Source organism: Vitis riparia, chromosome 18 (assembly GCF_004353265.1).
Source record: "Vitis riparia cultivar Riparia Gloire de Montpellier isolate 1030 chromosome 18, EGFV_Vit.rip_1.0, whole genome shotgun sequence".
Lineage (NCBI taxonomy): Eukaryota > Viridiplantae > Streptophyta > Magnoliopsida > Vitales > Vitaceae > Vitis > Vitis riparia.
In genome coordinates, this window is record NC_048448.1 from 13,827,571 (window position 1) to 13,844,520 (window position 16,950).

General features: G+C 37.4%; 2 protein-coding genes across 2 annotated transcripts; one reads left to right on the forward strand and one right to left on the reverse strand.

Moving 5' to 3' along the window:
• The first annotated feature begins 549 nt into the window (after positions 1-549).
• LOC117907960 (stearoyl-[acyl-carrier-protein] 9-desaturase 6, chloroplastic-like) lies at positions 550-2,351 on the forward strand. Its single transcript, XM_034821648.1, has 2 exons — positions 550-1,211; positions 1,571-2,351. The coding sequence occupies exons 1-2, from the start codon at positions 609-611 to the stop codon at positions 2,135-2,137; spliced, it is 1,170 nt and encodes a 389-aa protein (XP_034677539.1). The 5' UTR covers positions 550-608; the 3' UTR covers positions 2,138-2,351.
• A 2,529-nt stretch (positions 2,352-4,880) lies between these two features.
• On the reverse strand, positions 4,881-6,254 carry LOC117906323. Its single transcript, XM_034819309.1, has one exon. The coding sequence runs from the start codon at positions 6,207-6,209 to the stop codon at positions 5,082-5,084; it is 1,128 nt and encodes a 375-aa protein (XP_034675200.1). The 5' UTR covers positions 6,210-6,254; the 3' UTR covers positions 4,881-5,081.
• Positions 6,255-16,950: the final 10,696 nt, after the last annotated feature.

The following is a 16,950-nucleotide window of genomic DNA, read 5'->3' on the forward strand; positions in this document are numbered from 1 at the left end:
CACCCTCCGAACCACCACCTGTTTCTAAACCCACAGAATCAAGCTCTCCCTCTCGAAACCACAGCGTCACCCCCTGGTTTTCTCAAAACCACCACCTGTTTCTTCCTAATGACACAAATATTCTTAATGATGGATTTTATTTCATTTTGAATCCCCAAATTACCCTTCATGTCCATTTTATCGATTTTTATTTACCTTTTTTTTTTTTTTTCTTTTTTTTCTTTTTCAATAATATTTAAATTGTCAACTCTTCCTTTAATAATCGGACCATTATAAATAGCCCTAATCTCTTCTTCTATTCTACTGTCTGATTATGGCTTGGCGGAAACGTAATTATTAAGTTAAAAAAATAACATAATGATCCAATTAGTATGTACCTAAAAAAAATAAAATGAAAGAAGTAATTAGACAAGGACTATCTGGTCATTTGCTACAGGGGAGCGAACTGTAAAGGTTATTTTGCGACATGGCATTACTGTAATAAAAGCAGAACAAATGGCAAATCTTTGTTACACATCTTTTATATATATATATACATATATATCAAACGTTGTTCCTCGGCCGAATCTCTGCGATCGAGAGAACAGCCTCTGAGACAGAGAGTAATCATGGAAGCTCTAATTGCCGTCCCCAAACAACGCTTTCCCTGCACTCCACGTGGGCGGAATCTCACTCGCCGCCTCCGACCTCCCAGGCCCTCTCTCACATTCCGGCAACAAACCTTCTCAGCCGTGGCAGCTCCGGCGCGCCAACAGGTCACGCACTCAATGCCACCGGAAAAGGTGGAAGTGTTCAAGTCACTGGAAGGGTGGGCCTCCGAGTGGGTCCTACCGCTTCTGAAGCCCGTGGAGCAGTTGTGGCAGCCGCAGGACTTCCTGCCGGACCCCGCGCAGCCGTTCGACGCGTTTTCTGAGCAGGTGAGGGAGCTACGTGATCGGACGGCGGAGCTTCCGGACGAGTACTTCGTGGTGTTAGTGGGAGATATGATAACGGAGGACGCCTTGCCGACGTATCAGACGATGATCAATACGCTTGATGGGGTGAGAGATGAGACGGGCGCGAGTGCGAGCCCCTGGGCCAAGTGGACCCGGTCATGGACGGCGGAGGAGAATCGCCACGGGGATCTGCTGAGAACCTATCTCTATCTTTCTGGTCGGGTTGATATGCGTATGATTGAGAGGACGGTGCAGTACCTGATCAGCGCCGGAATGGTGAGTGATCTAGAAATTTTTTCCCTGAAGGATTTAAAGCGAATCGGTGTAAATGAAAAGGATTTTTTGAGGAAATTTTTTTTATTAGCAGCCCTAAAACATTTATTTCATTGCCGGTTTTTGGCAGCGTGAAAAGCAACATTTCGTATCAGAAAATGTTTCTGACTGTGACAGTGAACACGTTTTCAAGTCAATTTCTATTTATTTTTTTCAATTTTCGAAAATTCAAAGATGGATTTGATTCCATTTTATAAAATTAAAAGCATTTTAGGAGCAATTGTGGAAGCACTGCAGTAATTTAGTAATTAACGATGATATAAGCAGATTCATATACATTTGTGGTGGATGAAAATTGGCAGGATCCGGGAACAGAAAACAACCCATACTTGGGATTCGTCTACACGTCCTTCCAAGAGCGAGCCACTTTCGTATCTCACGGCAACACCGCACGCCTGGCCAAGGACGGCGGCGATCCAGTCCTCGCCCGGATCTGCGGCACCATCGCCGCCGACGAGAGGCGCCACGAGAACGCCTACTCCAGAATCGTCGAGAAGCTCCTAGAAGTGGATCCCACTGGCGCCATGCTCGCCATCGCCGACATGATGCGCAAGAAGATCACCATGCCCGCCCACCTAATGTACGACGGCTGTGACCCCCGCCTCTTCGAACATTTCTCCGCCGTGGCTCAGCGCCTCGGGGTCTACACGGCCGACGACTACGCTGATATACTGGAGTTCCTGATCGGACGGTGGAAGCTGGAGAAGCTGGAGGGCTTGACGGGGGAGGGAAGGCGTGCGCAGGACTTCGTGTGTGGATTAGCGCCCAGGATCAGAAAGCTGCAGGAGCGAGCCGATGAGCGAGCCAGGAAGATGGGTCCGCAAGGCGCCAGGTTCAGCTGGATCTTCAATAAAGAGGTGGCTTTGTAGATGAGTGAGGTGCAGGCAGCAGAGAGAGGATGGTGAGTGGTGTTGGATGGTGGAGCCGTGGAGGTGGTGAGGAGAGAGGCTTGAGTTATCCTCTTTCTGGTTTTCTTGTGTTTTGGACACTTTTGGACTTTTCTTATTCAACCCCTGCATATAGTAATGTAGTACAACCCCAAATAAAAGTTTTTTATTAAATTAGTTCCAAATTTTCATGGCACTCTCGCTCTTGTCTTGTTATCAAAATTTCTTTTTGTTTTTGAGTACATTGAGTAGAAGATAATCAATAATCAGCGGCACAATCACATATGGGGTATGGTGTTATAATAGCTAGTTAGTGGGTTAGACAGAAACTAAAAAGTTATAAAAATCAACCCTCTTACCAATTGAACTAGATGTAGATCCCAAATTTCTTGAATATATTTGGACCTTTGCACCCATTATGGACCACAAAATTGCTTCCAATATGGGTAACATTTTATAGAAATGTGGCAATAGGAGAAGGAATAAAGTAACTGTATTCACACATGACCTTTCACTATGCCATTGTGGATATCATTCCACTTAGGTTACAAGTTTATTATTGTATTCCAACAAAAGGAGGAAGAGGGCACATCAAGCAAATTATGCAGTAGTACACAATCCTCAAGCCTTGTTTCCAAGATGATGACTGGATATGGAAGAGGATTCTCCCTTTTCTATTGCGCTAGTGATTAATTCCTTGTGTGAACTTTCACCAACATTCTCATTCTTTGTAGTCTCTTCTTGAATATGCACATCATCCTCCATAGATACTTCCACAACTTGAGCTCCCTGTGGACCTTGTACAACCACCTCCTTCACCTTCAAATCTTCATCCACATTTACCATTTCTGTTTCTTGAACCATCTTCTTCTTCTTTCCAATGGCGCTGGCAATGTCTTGTTTCTTTATGATCTCTTCTTGAATATGCACATCATCATCGACAAGCTGTAGCACCACAGCATGCTCTCCATGTGGCCCAGGTACAATGGCCTCTTTCACCCTCAGGTGCTCGTCAATGTTTATGATGTCTGTCTCCTGAACCACCTTCTTCTTCCTCTTCTTGATGAAGCAACACAGAGCAACTGAGAGGAACGCAAGGAAGAACAGGCCACCTAATGAGACAAACACAATGACGATAACTGTTGGATGGTTGTCCGGTGATGGTGAAGGTGGTGGACGTTTATGAGGAGGTGGAGGTGGTGGAGAAAAAGTTGGGAAGCTGTTGTAATCGGTCTGGGAAGAACCCATTATGATGGTATGGATAGTGGAAAATTTGAAGAAGATGGTTTGAATTGTTGCGGAGAAGGTGGGAGATTTGGATGCCTATTTGTAATGAGGGTCTGGTTTATTTATTTTGTGAAGTAGAATTTGTTTAAAGTTATAGTAACTTGACCCTCATGCTAAGATTTGGGATAGGTTGTCATTGTTTGCATTGGAAAACACTACTCAAAATCTTCCTCATTTCCCTCTTTGGAGCCTAATACTCTATACCCAGTAATATGGGGTTTTGAGGGGAAGATGGTTACCTGAAAAGGAATGGAAGAGAAATAAAACTGTATCTGCAACTCAGGTTAGGTAAGGATGTTTAAGTTGAGAGTGGAAGAATTACTTGTTTTGCGTATCTGTTAAGTTCTTTTCCCCCGTCCTTATGGAAATTGTATCAAAATATTCATCTAAAAAACCATACATACGTTAATGTCACAGAACCCAGCTATCAATGAAAAGTGACGTAACAACTTTTCACGTTTAAAATTGTGAAAAAAGAAAAGGCAATGCAAATTACCATAATTAAATTACATATAAATGTAACTACAATGTCATCCAACAAGAAATATTTTTTGCTCATTTTTGCTTAGCTTCTACTGTTCAATATCTCATCATGTGACTAGTCGTTTGGCTAAGAATGTGTCAAGTAATAGCTCAATCTGGTCAGTTCCAAAACATGAGTTGACAAAAACATTAATCGGATTAGCTGGGGTGGGTTCGATTATTAAGAGTCCTCAACAAATCCCAACATATGCCAGGAAAATTAAGCTTTAGACAAAAGTTGAAGCTCTAATAAGTTGCTGATGAGCTCGCTTACAACCCTTAGGCATTCTACTTTAGCAGGGTCATCAACCAGGAAAGAAAGTGTTCAAGATCGAATATTTAGGTCAGTTACATTCGATCTATTTTTCATCTTCTGATGCAGTGAAAGACCATAACCCATTACTCCTGCAGCCATTCTTCAAATTTATTAGCAATCATAAGTGTATGCTTATGTTCCTCCCCAGTTAAATTAGCCTATAAGTAATCGAAGATTGTTCAAAATTCTCTCTGAGAGACACCTTTTAAACGGTTCTGACTTGGAGGTGACCAAATGAAGTGGTGGGTATGTATTTGATCACTTCATAAATTTTTGGCACAGAACTTATGCAGGGGCTTCTGAGTAGCCAGATAGATTTTATGGTGTCATACTCGTTACTGAATGTACTTAACTTCAATTTCAGTGGTTAAACAAATAAATTAATAAGTTATATATAAGACCTTTGCTCCCATATCTGATATTGGGTACCTAATGACCAGGGGATCACAGGTCAGAAGCCCATTTTCGATGCCAATTTTGAAATTTCAGTGCATATAATATATGATGCTTACAGCATTCTTAAGATATACAGACCAGAAAATTGCTTTCAATATATATAACATTATATAGAAATGTGGCAACGAGAAGAAGAGACGGAAATTGTAATGAATAATCAGAACCCGAAATTGTGATTAATAATCGGTCATTCTTGACATATATTCTGACATGACCTTTGACTATACCATTGTGAGTGATCATTGTCTATAATTGTATTCCAACAAAAGGAGAAAAGAGTACATATATAAATCATATTATTCAGAGTCCAGTTTGTACATTTCACTGGAATTCAGCATAAGATTCTCAAGCCTTGTGTCCAAGACGATGATTGGAAATGGATGAGTATCCCCCCTTTTCAATTGCACCGGTAATGCCTTGTGCAGACTTGCCATGTAAACCTTCACCAATCTTCTCATTCTTTCTAATCTCTTCTTGAATATGCACATCATCCTCTTCGGTTAGTAACACAACTTGTTCTCCATGTGGGCCTGCTATAACTCCCTCCTTCACCTTCGAATGTTCATCCACATCTATTATTTCTGTTTCTTGAACCATCTTCTTTCCCTTCCCAATTGCACCAGTAATGCCTTTGGCAGCCTTACCATGCAAACCTTCACCAAGCTTCTCATTTTTTTGAATCTCTTCATGGATATGCTTATCATCTTCCATGCATAGTGCCAGAGCTTGTGCTCCATGTGGTCCTGCCAGCATCGCCTCCTTCACCTTCGAATGTTCATTCACATCTATTATTTCTGTTTCTTGAACCATCTTCTTTCCCTTCCCAATTGCACCAGTAATGCCTTTGGCAGCCTTACCATGCAAACCTTCACCAAGCTTCTCATTTTTTTTAATCTCTTCATGGATATGCTTATCATCTTCCATGCATAGTGCCAGAGCTTGTGCTCCATGTGGTCCTGCCAGCATCGCCTCCTTCACCTTCAAATGTTCATCGACATTTACCATTTCTGTTTCTTGAACCATATTCTTTTTCTTTCCAATTGCGCTAGTGATGCCTTGGGCAGACTTACCATGCAAATGACCTTGGCCAAACTTCTCGTTCTTTCTGATCTCTTCTTGGATATGCACATCATCATCCACAAACAGCACCACAGCCTGCTCTCCATGTGGGCCTGGGACAATGGCCTCTTTCACTGTCAAATGTTCGTCGACCTTTATGATATCTGTCTCCTGAACCATCTTCTTCTTCCTCTTTTTGAGGAAGCAACAGAGAGCAACTGAGAGGAATGCAAGGAAGAATAGACCACCCAATGAGACGAACACAATGATTATGACTGTGGGATGGCTGTCTGGTGATGGTGAAGGTGGTGGTGGGTTTATATGAGGAGGTGGAGGTGGTGGACGTCTATGAGGAGGAGGTGGAGGAGGAGAAAAAGGTGGGAAGTTGTAGTAATTGATCTGGGAAGAAGTCATTGAGGTGATATGGATAGTGGAAACTTTGAAGAAGATGGTTAGAATGGTTATGGTTGTGGTTGTGGAGAAGATGGGAGCATTGGAAGCCTATTTGTAGTGAGGTTCTGGTTCATTTTGTGAAGTAGAATTGTTTTGAAGTTACAGTGACTTGACTCTCATGTTAAGATTCGGAATAGGTTGTCATTGTTTGCATTGGAAAACACTACTAAAAAATCTTGCTTGTTTCCCTTCAGAGTCTTGTGTTCCATTCACAAGATACAGGATTTTGGGGAGACGTTAAAGAGAACTCTGTAAATACCGTATCTGCAACTCAGGCTTGGTAAGAATGTCAAAACAGTGGAAGAAGTATCTGTTTTGGGTAAAAAAAAAAAAAAAAAAAATCAGCAAGACCAATTGTTTGCATTGGAAAACACCCTAAGTAGTGTGTAGAAGGCCTGCTATTTTTTGGATCTATTTTCATCTTCCAAAGATTCATAGCCCAATCCTCACGTCTTTCCTCAAGGCATCTTTGTTCCTTAGAAAATTTGCTATAAACTAAATTTTTTAAGAATAATAAGTGTATATTGTTCCTTACAAGTTAAATTAACCCGTAACCAATATCAAATTGTTCAAATTTGTAACTAAGAGATGCCTTTTAAATGGCTCTAATTTAAAAGTGAACCAAATGCGTTGCCGTCTATAAAATAAAAAATAAATAAAATTTTTGAAAAGGGAAGCTCTAAAAGCTTTGAAGATTCATTCTACGTTGATCTAATCATGTTGAAAAAAAAAAAAAAAAAATTGAATTTATAAGAAGTATTTTTTTATATATATAAATAACACTTTTATCATAATATGAAAAAGTGATTATGCTCTTGAAAATATGTCCCATAAGTACAAAAATGTTTTTAATATTAATAAATTACAAAAAAGGACATTCATCACAAAAAAAATAATAATAATAAATATATAAAATTTTATTGCAAAAAAATTTGTAAACATTTATATTGTTAAAAAAAACTCAAAAAATTATTTTTAAGATTATGAAAATAGAAATAATGTAGAGTACATAAAAAAAAATTAGAAATTGATCTCATTGAGCTTACTTTATGATAAACTTGTAATAATTTCCAATGTGATTGTATAAAATCATGAAATTATTTTCTAAATATTAGTTCTCTTGTTGTTGGTGAGAAATTTTCATAAAAAATTTGAACAAAGTAAAATTAAAAAAATAATAATAAGAAACACTTTGACTATTTTAGGAATATTTGAAAATTTTTAAAGTATTTAAAAAAAAAAAAATACCTTCCAATTGCTTCCCTATAAAACACTTCAAGCGTTTTTAAAAAATTTTAAAAGTGTTTTTCAAAATATTATCAAACACTTATTTTTCACATTAAAAACACTTTTCATATAAAATATAATTAATTTTCATAAAATACAATTACATTTCATGCTAAAAGTTATGACATTTTTCATGTAGCTTTTCATGAGAAAGTTCTCTTTGAAAGATAATTTCAATATAAACCTGTGGACCTCGCATTTCGCTCGATGCATTTCCACTCGATGGCGCAACTTGCTTTTTATTTATTTGTTGAAAATTTGATTTTTAGAAAAAGACTTGGAGTCGCCACTTATTTTAAGTTTTTTTTTAACGGGAAAACAAAATAAGAAAAAAAAAACCCTAAGTGTGACTCCTGAAGGAAAAACAGGTATGTGAAAAATCGAGTCTGGTTTTTACCTATTAGGAAGGTACGGTGGTGAGCCGTAACACCCCTCTAAGCCCATACACATACGGTCTCTACTAAACAAAATGAAGTAATTGTGACAATTAATTAATTAATTATGGATATCAAGAAAAATAATCAATGTACAAGTCATAGTGAAAATTAATATACAAAAAAAAAAAATGATGAAATCTAATTACAAGAATATACAAAATAAATGAAGAGGAATTATGCAAAATGATTTATTGAACTAAAAAAAATATTAAAAAAAATAGTTTTCAAGAAATTTCAAAGGATTTTTGTAAAGATTGATTTTGAATTAGTGATTTTTATTTATTTATTTACAAAAGAGAAGTTTCAATTTATTTTCAATTAATGATTTGATTCAATTTCATTTGTATTTGATTTTCAAAAAAAGTTATCTGTACTTATTGTATAAAAAAAAAAAACTTATTACAAAATTTTAATTTGGCAACGAAATTATTTTACTTGCTTTTACAAAAAAAAATGAATGGTTTTTTACAATTTTATTTACAAAAAAAAAAAAAAAAAAAATCAATTTGATTTTGGATTAAAAAAGAAAAAACTTCAAAATTTTATATTTGGTTCAAAGTAATAATTGTACATTTTCACTGTTTTATTTAAAAGGAAAGAATTTTACTTGATTTTTACCATTAAAAAAATGTCAATTCAATTTTATTTAAAAGTGTCCGTTTACAATTTTATTTATGAATAAAAATAATAATAAAGTCTTTTGCAAATTTGATTTAAAGGAGATGATTTTTCAAAATTTTAGTTTAGATAAGGGTATTTGTTTAACTTTTAGTAAGAAAAGAAAAGAATTTATATATATATATATATATATATATATATATAAGTTTATCTAAAAATAAAGACCTTTTTCTCAATTTTATTTACAAAAAAGAATTCCTTTCAAAACAAATTTTAATAGCTTTTTTTTGTTTTAATATTTACAAAAAAAAATTTATTGACAAAAATCAACTTCTATTTGAATTAGAAAATAATTATAAAAAAATACTTTACAAAAAAACTCTCAAATTTATTAAAAATTTTTTTTACAATTTATTTATTTATTTAAAAAAAAGGTTATCTGCATTTTCATTCTAAAAAAATTATTTTAAATTAATTATAAAAAAAGAAAAGAAAAGTTCAAATCTATTTTTAAAAACGTGATATCAAATTAAAAAAAAGATTTATTTAAAAGAATATATAAAAAAACTCAATTTATTTAAAAGGGAAATTTGATTTTATTAAATAAAAAAATATTTTTTTTTCCTTTTCAATTTTATTCTAAAATATGTTTCTTTTTTCTTATGTTTTTCTAAAAAAAAAACCGTTTTTCAATTTTTGAAGAGTTTCATTTTATTTTTATTTTTTTTTTAGAAAAGGTTTCTGATATGATTTTAAGAAGATGGTTTTTTACATTTATTAACATAAAAAGAAGTCTTTCAAAAACCATATTATTAAACAAAACATTTATTAAAAAGGACTAACTATTTATTCTGAAAAGAATTTTCGTTCATTAAAATAAGAAGTAACAAAAAATAAAATAAAATAAAATATTTTTCAAACAAAAACATTATCTTATTATTGGATTATTCCCTCAACAGAAAAATAAAACATAAATAAATATACTACTTCTCAAAACAAAGGCTAATAGGGCATATTAAACAATGATAACAAATAAATGGAAACAAAAATTAATCCATGAATAACAAATTAAACATACATATACCATAAAATCTAAACACTGGTAATAGATCCACATGTAGACAAGAAGAAAACCGAAATGAATATATACAACAAAACTTGGAGGACAAGGATGTAGGAGTAACCTTAGAAGTGCAGTCCCAATAACAGTAATGACCCTCTAAAAGCTTCCAAAATGAAGCTAAAAAATACAAACAAACCCTCAACCCTCTCACAAAAATCATCAAAAAATCAGAGAAGATTAGAAAAAGTCTTCCCTCTAGTCGTCTCTCCTCCCCCTTCTTGCTGCAAGTGATCTCTTTATCCCACATCCGGCTCCACCAATTTTCTGTCTGTGCCCATACCCTACTTCAACCACTTCTAACTGCTCCCAATCAACACTGCACATCCCTTCCCGCTCTCGACAACAACAAAAGGAAATGACACAATCATGTATTAGCAAAAAGGGCGAGGCCCAATACAATATTTGATAAATACACCGGCCCAAATCCAACTAATATAATAGGCCTAAATCAAACCAAATAGCAATCCAACAAGCCAAGGCCTAACACTAGTAAATAGAAAACAAAAATCAACCCAAAATAATCCCAAATAAATATATTAAAGGCCCAATAGGAAATCCAATAACCCAAATCTAATTATCCAAAGCAAATACCCAAATCCCATAAACCGTTACTGTACGAATCAATGAAGAGAGAACTCATCTTTCTTTGAAGAACTCATGTAGGCGAATCAAACCGAAAAGGGTTCAACTTGACTTTGGTGGGGAAGGTTGTTTTCTTGGAATTTTCTGAGGTGGCCGAGTAGCACAATCATGACTGTTAAGGCAACAATTGGCAGGTTTAGGATGATAGAGATGGTGAGTGATGTTGGGTAGGAAAGAAGAGAGAGAGAGGAAGAAAGAAGTGTGGCTGGAGGACATTGCCGATTGGAAGTGAAAGAGACTTGGAAAGGGATGGAGACAGTGGGTGTCACTGGTGGTTCGTGTGGAGGCTGACATTCCTAGCATCACTTCGGCGGCATTGTCAGAACATGACTATAGGGGCAACTAAGAGGATGGACCGAGTGCGGATACCTATGGGCAATGGCCGCAGCGCCGTGGAGCAATAAGGCGATGAACGATGGCTGGTCCAGAGCAGCCCCATGGAGAGATGAAGGCAGTATCTCAATGATGAGGAGTGCGGCGGTGTTGTAATGTGGAGATGGTGGTTCCGACGACATTGTAGCGATGCAGGTAGAGAAGATCACGTCGTCAGTGGCCGACAGTGGCAAAGGTGAACTGAGGGCAATGGTGGCTTTCCATGGAGATAGAGAGAAAAGAAAAGAAGAAAAAAAAAATAAAAGAAAAGGAAGAGAACCGCAGGAAAAGATGTTTGGACGGAGAGAAAACGAGAGAAAATTGAGAGAAATGTGAGGGAAAAAAATGGTGTGGCGACTATCTTGGGTTGAGATAGAGAGAGAAAATAGAGGCTTAGGGTTTTGTTTGAAATGGGTGATGTGGATTTGATGGAAAAAATGAAAGGCCAATATTGATTCTCCAACAAAACTTGGGTTAAAAGTTAAAAAAGAAAATGCTTAATAAATATTAACCAGAAATCCTAAAACAAGTAAAATAAACAAAAGTAAAAAATAAAATAAATAAATAAAATAAAACAATAAAATAAAAATAATAATAATAAAAAAAGGCTAGGACGAATTTTGGGGTCTACAAATATGCCCCTTTTCGGTAGAGTTCACGAGTGCAAGCGTATACACAAGCGAAACGAAGTGGGCTTTGCCAAAGAACAAGAAAGACCACCAAATTTGTCACACTATGACATGGGTCATCTTAAACCAAAGCAAGAACAAAAAGGCTCTAAAACCCTACAAAAATGGCAAGAATGAAAACTTCTAAGGTGCCTCTAAAGATACACTATGGGTCCAGACTCCCTTAGAAAAGTTTCCAAACGTGACTCGAAAATTGATGTCGAAGTCATGTAGCAGCTGAACCACCAAGGAGCACAGGAATAAATGTGTACAAATGAAGAAACCACACATCTACTATAAAAAAGTAGGATGGAATATGAAGCTGTGAGGACAAGGTGTGTAAAGACTAAAGTCACCCAAATCTAAAGGAAATGATGGGATGGGCCGTAATGACCAAAAACACCTAAAACCGAAGAAAGATGAGACACGATCACAATGACCGAAACAAAAAAAACTGAAGGAAAACAAGAATAAGATGCGGTCACCATAACCTAAAACAGATGGGACGCAGTCATAATAACTGAAATCACTTAAAACATAAAAAGGACAAGACGCGATCGCAATGACCGAAATCACTTGAAACATACAAATGACGGGACGCAATCACCATGACCGAAATCACCTGAAACATAAAAATGACAAGACGTGGTCGCAATGACCAAAATCACCTGTAACATACAAATGATGGGACGCAGTCGCAATGACCGAAATCACCTGAAACATAAAAAGAACGAGACGCGGTCGCAATGACCGAAATCACCTGAAACATAAAAATGATGGGACGCAATCGCCATGACCAAAATCACCTGAAACATAAAAAGGACGGGACGCGGTCGCCATGACCGAAATCACTTGTAACATATGGGACGCAGCCGCAATGACCGAAATCACCTAAAATAGAAGAGACGCGGTCGCAATGATCGAAATCACCTGAAATAGATGGGACACGGTCGCAATGACCGAAATCCCTAAAATAGAAGGGACGCGGTCGCAATGACCGAAATCACCTAAAACATAAGAGACGCGGTCGCAATAACCGAAATCACCTTAAACATAAAAAGGGCAGGACGCGGTCGCCATGACCGAAATCACCTGAAACATATAAAGGACGAGATGCGCTCGACATGACCGAAATCACCTGAAACATACAAATGACGAGACGCGGTCGCAATGACAAAAATCATCTAAAACAGAAGGGACGCGGTCACAATGACCGAAATCACCTAAAACATATAAAGAACGGGACATGGTCGCCATGACCAAAATCACCTAAACAGACGGGACGCGGTTGCAATGACCGAAAACACTTGAAACATAAAAATGACGGGACACGGTCGCCTTGAGCGAAATCACCAAACTAAGGAAAAGACAAAGATGTGACCAATAGTACAGGTGCGATCTACGCTAAAAACTCAAACCGAACACAAGGTGAATGACCGATTAATATGGGTGTGGTTCCAAAAACTCGAACTAAACACAAACTGACAGGAAAATGGTTGATCAATAAATATGCGACCTTGACTCAAACTGAACTGACATGATGGTGATCTGATCAAGTAGCCCAAAGCCAAAGGATAACCAGGATAACGATGCAAACAAACTCGACAGGAGGGGATATGCCCTAGTATGACAACTCATAAGGATCGACCACTAGGTCAAAAGATAATAAAGCATGTGCAAGGTCTGATGATACTAGGGAAGGAGGGTATGCCCCAGTATGCAACTCGCAAGGGTCAACAACTAAATCAAAAGGTGAATGAAAGTCTACTGAAAGGTCTGATGCTCTCAAAGAATGGGGTATGCCCCAGCGTGTGACGATGAACAAATTGAGATACAAAATGCTCCAAAACTATTGTGCTCTAAAATATGCTCATCCATCATGTAATGAAAAATGTCTAACCTCAAATAGGTAATTCCAAACAGGACCATGCATCGTGATATCATGCTAACAAAACAAAACTAACTGATGAATAAAAACAAATGATGACCAGTGCTCAAAATGCAAAGAAAAAGAAAATCAACACTCAACATGCCAACTATCAAAATGAAAGCATCATCACTAATAAATCAACAATCTGACAAGCCCTGCCATCATGGAAGATGTTGAACCCAAAGTCCAAAATGCATGAAAGCACAACCAAAGAAATTAAGGGATGATCTACATCTTCTCCTAATTGAGATAGGGGTGTGAGGTCATGTGTCATGGTGAGATGTGTGGGATAAAAGAAGGTAGTGATCAAGCTTTGGTAAGATAGAAGGCACAAAAGTGTCAAATGTGAAATGTCTGATTACGAAATGAAAGCTAGATAGGTATCTGAGATCATCCAAGTATGCCGAGAAGACTAGACCCAAGGCATCAATAGCTCCATAATCTATTGAAAGCAGCAGTCACAAACAAAAAGTCAAGTCTCGATGCCAAAACATCCAACTAAGTGGCTATGCCCCAGTATACAATGAGGACAACATGAAATAATCCAATGATCTCCATATCACTCGTCAGATGCTCCAACGTCAAGAATCAATCTGATCTCCCTCCAAAAGATGGATATGCCCTAGTGTAAAGGATCCAATAGTGCGGCTATGCTCCAATGAAAAATACTCTCCATCTCGGCTATGCCTCAATATATCCGAGTCAACAACTACTGAGGGATCATGCCTAGTATACGTCAACAAATCAATCAATCTCAACTCCCATTGCCAAAAATGAAAATATCTCAACATAATCCATATGAATCAGAAACCTCGTGCTACATGAATGTGAATGAAGTGGCTATGCCCTAGTATAAACCATCTTAAGCAACTATGCTCCAAGATAAATCAAAGTCCATCGTCAACTAGAGGGTTATGTCTCAACACGTGCAATCTCTGAAGCAACCGTGTCTCAAAATGAACCATCATCTCAAAAATCAATCATCAATGAGTGGAATGTGTCTCAATGTAAAATATCAAGTGGGGTGACTGTATCTCCAATAGAAGTGCTCTCTGGAATGGTCGTGCCCCAGTATAGGGTCATCCTACTAAGAAACCGTCATCGATGCGCGGGGTATGTCCCAGTATAGATCATATCACCTCCAAAAATACATCACTGATAAAAAGGGTATGCCCTAGTGTAAATCCATCGCCTCAACTCCTCATCTGTCATGCTCCAAGAAATAATCTCCAACCAATCTCAAGTATTGCCCATGTGTGAGCTGTCAAACACTGATTCATGCCTAATTGGTGTCTCAGCTGATTCGTGTCCAGCTGGTGCTCCTTGATTGAGGGAGTAATCAACAAAATTTATAACCTATTACACCATATACTAGGGTAGCAAAGACAAAGCTACTATAGCATAGTGGCTCTAGGATCGTTCACTGGGATGGGTTTTCACTTCACAAATGATATTAATTCAAAGTTGAATTGGTGCCTTTTCATTTCAAGGTTAGCTTTAAAAGAAAACATAAAGATGTTTGAATGAAAAAGGTTTGGTTTTAAACTAACCAAAAATAGTAACTGATTTTACTTACAAAGAAAAGTGTTTCTTGGAGTTTCAGATCACTAGGCTCAGATTCCTCATACAAAAAGGGAGTTCCGGTCACTTGTTTCTTTTCCTCGCATTAGAGAATTAACATATAGTTCTTTCTCCAACCGGTGTTGTACAGATGTTTCCCATTAATGGGTTCAAACACTAAATCCCTCTCACTGATGCACCTTGCAATGGCTCATACCTCTCACCTAGCATTTGCCATTCAAGGTGATCTTTAACTTTGGATTACCCATCAAAAGCTCGCAAGAGATAACTAATGGATGTCTTCTTGGAGTCCAAAAGCTTACCAAGTATTGGCAATTCTAGAAAATCCTACCTTCAAGTCACCTCCCAAAGGCTCGCAAGGGGTAAACTAGTGCATCTCCATGGATAGAGATCACTTGCCTTACCAAGTGTTGGCCCAGGTGATTTAAAGGCGTTTTAAGTTAATTAAAAAGATAAAAACCATTAACGGGTCACACTTTCTCTTCATTAAAAACTAAAACAACAAAACTTCCAATTTATGCATGAGGAAGCTTACCCGGCTTTCTTCACTCCAAGAGACGAAGAGCCTAGCCTCTCATCCTCTGAGGAAAAATCCTCAGAGTTTGATTGGCTAGAAAGAAAAAGAATGAGAAAACAAAAATATATATGAAAAGCAGAGCAAGTGCTCTGTATTTTACTTCCTTGCAAATTTGTACAAAGGATGCTCGTCCTAACTACCTCCGTCCCTCTAGAACAAGCTCCCGAGAGATATATATATATAGAAAATTACAAAACAAACTATCTGAGGTTATTCACCCCTTTTCCAAACTTAATAACTAAGGAATGCTATAATTGGTGGGTTATAAGGAGAAAATGGGGATTTAGACATCAAAAATCTAATGAAAAATATCTCACAGTGTCGGTCGCAAATATCGGGAAGCACTAAGGACCATTTCACAGGTGAAAAAGAGGTCTGTGAAATTTCGCAGACAAACAAGAAGGGCTGCGAAATCACTTCGCAGCAAAAGGCTGGTTCCGCAGCGCTGCGAAGTTGGCTTTCATCTTGTGGTGTTTGGCTTCCATCGTGTCGTGAAACTTCAGGGGAAATCCATAGCACTGTGCAAAAAAGCTGCGAAATCATTTCGCAACAAAAGGGTGATTTCGTAGCACTTTGCTAAATCCTTCCTTCAGCTTGGAGCAGTTGTCTTCCAAAGGCTGTAACTTCCTCATTTCAGCTCCAAATCGTACACGGTTTGAAGCATTGGATTGTTGACTTCCTAAAATTTCAAATGACATATAGCATGCATAAATTGGACTTCAGAAAGTGCTCCAAAAGTGGCTGACATGACTGTCATCAAGAATGCTTCATGGCAGATTTCTCTTTGCTTCCCCTCCTTGCATTTCAACTTTGCTTGTGGCAAAGGACTTCAAAGCTTTGATTCTTCATGCCTTTGAGCTTCCCATTGCTTTGCTAAGGATTCCAAATAACTCTCCTCAATCTCGGATTGCTTTGGTGATCAAAAAGCTATCAAAACACCAAAACTTAACACAATTTGATTAGAATTGATTGCAAGGGTCCTTAACATGTTAATTGGGTTAAAAGGCAATAACTACTACTCAAAAGTGTTTAAAAGAGTTAATTACAAGCTATGAAATAACACTTTTTGAGTAGTAATCAAACACAATGTGTGAAGTTATGGCCTCAAGGTGGTCTTAAGACGTGGGAGGTAATGTAGGCCAAGGTAATAGGGTGACCGAAACGAATGGAAACTAGGCTCAAAGATCCCAATGATATAATCCCCATACCCCTCATGCATGAAATGCAATACATAGAAAATGTCATGAGTCCCGAACCTAGGGGTCCCCACATGAAAAGTGATGATAAAGGAATGGATACATCGAATAAGCAAGAATAAAGTGTGGATGCTGAACCCAAATCAAACATCAAGCAGGATGAGAAAAGAAAGAAATCAGACGAGGTAGGGTGAAATGGAGGAATAGAACAAAGATAAAAGAAAACAAAGAGATAGAAAAGTGAGTGATAGTCAACCTACATCAAAGCATG

Bases quoted from the DNA above. Each gene is read 5' to 3' on its own strand.
- LOC117907960 (XM_034821648.1), top strand. From the start codon at position 609: ATGGAAGCTCTAATTGCCGTCCCCAAACAACGCTTTCCCTGCACTCCA. The intron at 1,212-1,570 runs GTGAGTGATCTA...GAAAATTGGCAG, and splicing joins ACCTGATCAGCGCCGGAATG to GATCCGGGAACAGAAAACAA.
- LOC117906323 (XM_034819309.1), bottom strand. From the start codon at position 6,209: ATGACTTCTTCCCAGATCAATTACTACAACTTCCCACCTTTTTCTCCT.